This window comes from Haliotis rufescens, unplaced genomic scaffold (assembly GCF_023055435.1).
Source record: "Haliotis rufescens isolate VD_foot unplaced genomic scaffold, xgHalRufe1.0.p SCAF_21, whole genome shotgun sequence".
In the NCBI taxonomy this organism is placed as follows: domain Eukaryota; kingdom Metazoa; phylum Mollusca; class Gastropoda; order Lepetellida; family Haliotidae; genus Haliotis; species Haliotis rufescens.
The window spans coordinates 6,796,739-6,800,215 of NW_025963902.1; the positions used below are offsets into that span (position 1 = coordinate 6,796,739).

Sequence of the window (3,477 nt, forward strand, 5' to 3'; positions counted from 1 at the left end):
TCTGAATACATTTTGGAACGCCAGCAACTCGTATATCATCATTCATTGATTTTAACTGAAGGTAAGACATTTTCATGTGTTCTTTCAAGTTGATTTCTCTTTGTATATATTGTATACTTTCAACTACGTGCGTAGGTTTATTGTGAAGTTGTATTGTTCAATGTATTTTGAATATCCTATAACGTTTTATGAGTGTTTTGAACATCAAATTGTTCCACTGTTCCAACTATATGTGTCACCTAAGTATGTTGTGTAAATCTTAGGTCACCAAAATAGATGAACAGTCATTCCAAATCAATATTTGGTAACGGTTTGATAAATGATAAATAAAGTAACAACAACGTTTTGTAAGTAAAATATTTTATGTCGTGAATGAGCATTGGACTACAATGGTCATCGGTAATGCTGGACTTCATGAACAGTCAACTTTTTTCGTCTAGGAAGTATACATGTAACTCTCATATAAGAGCTCAAAATAAAATAGTTGATGGGACATGTATTAATAGAACGACGGTGAGTCGGTTGACTTTACTACCCTAATAATCTAAAATGACGTCCATCAATTCAAACTGACAGTAGCATTGAGAATCACGTGTATTAATTGGGAGACTGGTTAACTTCAACATTTTGTTTTTAAAGAACAAATTCTAGTCTGATTTTGATTTATTATGAACATTTTTATCTTTTTCACTATGAATGGTTGTGTCAGATGAAATCAACATGCTTTATGATAGTCATCTGTGATAATGTAATTTATAAATATATGTTAATTATCCTCTATTCATTAAAAAAAAATTCAAGGCAAAGTTACCGTGAGATTACGCTACTGCGACATTGGTATGTCGAGTAAAATATGTCTCACCCAATTTTCGATCATAATATGAAAATTAGTCACAATTGACACTTTTTCGACACAATTTGAAATGACTGTGTTTCCCATGACATAAATGACAACTTGAATAGATAAACAATGATGATACTCAAAAGAATATTTTAAAATCATAAATATATATTTAATGTTGGACATTTGTCTATTATTACTTTGTCATTTCTCAACCTTTCGTGTCAGAAGTATACAATGAAAGATGCGCAAAAGGCTTTTACATGGAATTATCAGGGCAAGTGTACATGCATAAGGTTCCACTAAGGGGATACAGGACACTGTTTATATTTATTTTGTAAAGTCGGCCAGAAATAAAGTAATAAATTAAATACTTCAAGTATTAAAATGTATAGGTATGAAGCAATTGTTTATATTATGAACGAGGGTACTTCGTGAATCGTTGGTCACTAACACACCTGTTAAATCGTGAGACGTCAATGTTCTGTGGTCCGAGCTGTGTCGCTGTTACAAAGCCGGGTGGTCGTACCCAGAGGCGACAGTTTTTGATGGCGCAAATTTCGCCGATTATGCCTCCCCCCCCCCCCCCCCCACCCCCCCCCAATATGCTGTATGTAGCGGAAATATGGAACGCCCAGTATAAGAACTGGAAAAATTTCACTTTTTTATCAGTAATAGTGGTGGAATGATAGGGTCTATCTCATTGGCTCTGATAACTGGCCTCTGGATTTTGCATTATTGTATTCTCTAGCGTTGGCGATTTATATTTGCAACACAGACATGTCTATTCTCCTTTGACAGCATGATGCCTATGCCCTTAAAGTATTACAGCAGTCATGGTACGGTAGGTGAATACACTTCAGGGAGAAATTATAAAAAAGATTAATATAACAAATGACACCATTGACATATTATAAGATACAAGATATAATGGATGTGTTGAATGTGGAAACACATTTACAGTATCAGGTAGTTTATCATTATACATATTGTGTCATATTGTGTATGGTCCCAGCCAGAGTTCTTGTGGAAACATCTGTAGGAAATGCATTGATTTGATAAAAGAACGTCACAACTTCTTTATGTTTACAGTGAACACGATAACACGAAGTTAATAATGGAAGCACAAAGCCAACCACAGAATACTGCCTCTGTTACTGAAACACGTGTGATCACCATCTGTGAGAGTGAATTGCTGGAAACAGGTCGTCTCAAGAAACACTGTGTTGCTGACACACTGGGAACAGGTGATCTCCAGCAACACAAAGATCGTGGTGGTCCTTCAAAGCGATCACAGTGTGGAAAGTGTGGGGCAACATTTATTAAATCAGGTGCCATGAAAAGGCACATGCTTTGTCACAGTGAAGTCAAGCTTCATCAGTGTGATGAATGTGGGAAAGGATTTACTCAATCATGCAGCCTGAAGGCACACATGTGCATTCACAGTGAAATCAAGCCTGATCAGTGCACTGTGTGTGAAAAAACATTTACACTATCAGATGCCCTGCAGAGACACATGCGAATTCACACTGGAATCAAGCCTTATCAGTGTGTTGAATGTGGGAAGAGATTTACACAGTCAGGTAACCTGCAGTCACACATGAGGGTTCACAGTGGAATCAAGCCGTATCAGTGTGTTGAATGTGGGAAAGGATTTAAACATTCACATCAGCTGCAGTCTCATATGAGGATTCACAGTGGAATCAAGCCGTATCAGTGTGTTGAATGTGGGAAAGGATTTACACAATCATGTAACCTGCAGACCCACATGAGGGTTCACAGTGGAATCAAGCCTTATCAGTGCATTGTGTGTGAAAAAACATTTACACTATCAGATGCCCTGCAGAGACACATGCGAATTCACACTGGAATCAAGCCGTATCAGTGTGTTGAATGTGGGAAACGATTTACACATTCAGGTAGCCTGCAGTCACACATGAGGGTTCACAGTGGAATCAAGCCGTATCAGTGTGTTGAATGTGGGAAAGGATTTACACAGGCAGGTAGCCTGAAGTCACACATGAGGATTCACAGTGGAATCAAGCCGTATCAGTGTGCTGAATGTGGGAAAGGATTTACACAGGCAGGTAACCTGCAGAGACACATGAGGGTTCACAGTGGAATCAAGCCGTATCGGTTGATCGAATTGTCTGGATTGTAATCTCATAAGTGAATGAGTGTGCAAAACAACTGATAAAGGATAAATCAACAGACGTGTTATCGGGTAATCCTTTAATCCATGCATGGGCTACCGACACCTAGAGATTGGTGTATTCCATCTGCTCTACATAACTACAGATATAGTGGGGTCAAGATTAGACTTTCTCCATTTATATACAAATTATTATCATTTGAAAATAAATATCTTCAAGAAGGTGGGTAGCTCAGATGTTTATGCTCATCCATCATCAAGACACATATTATTATTATTCAAAATCTTTCATGGTCAGAACGGGAAAACGTTTTGAAAACGGCAAGCATTTGGGGCCTTTAACCTTTACTAATTAGACGACAATGTCGACCTTGACGTAACGTACCTGAAATAACGTAACCTCAGATGACACAGGTGTATGATTCTACCATCCAGCATGGGTGACAAGGATGTGTGCTTGTGAAATAGCATTTATTATATGTAA

At 37.8% G+C, this 3,477-nt stretch overlaps 1 protein-coding gene across 1 annotated transcript; it reads left to right on the forward strand.

The window, feature by feature from the left end:
- The first annotated feature begins 1,958 nt into the window (after positions 1–1,958).
- Positions 1,959–3,232, forward strand: LOC125382947 (gastrula zinc finger protein XlCGF8.2DB-like). Its single transcript, XM_048401319.1, has one exon. It carries the CDS (start codon positions 1,959–1,961, stop codon positions 3,000–3,002), a length of 1,044 nt encoding a protein of 347 aa, XP_048257276.1. The 3' UTR covers positions 3,003–3,232.
- The last annotated feature ends 245 nt before the right edge of the window (positions 3,233–3,477 follow it).

Excerpts from the sequence above, each read along its gene's own strand:
- LOC125382947 (XM_048401319.1), top strand. The coding sequence starts at position 1,959 with ATGGAAGCACAAAGCCAACCACAGAATACTGCCTCTGTTACTGAAACA.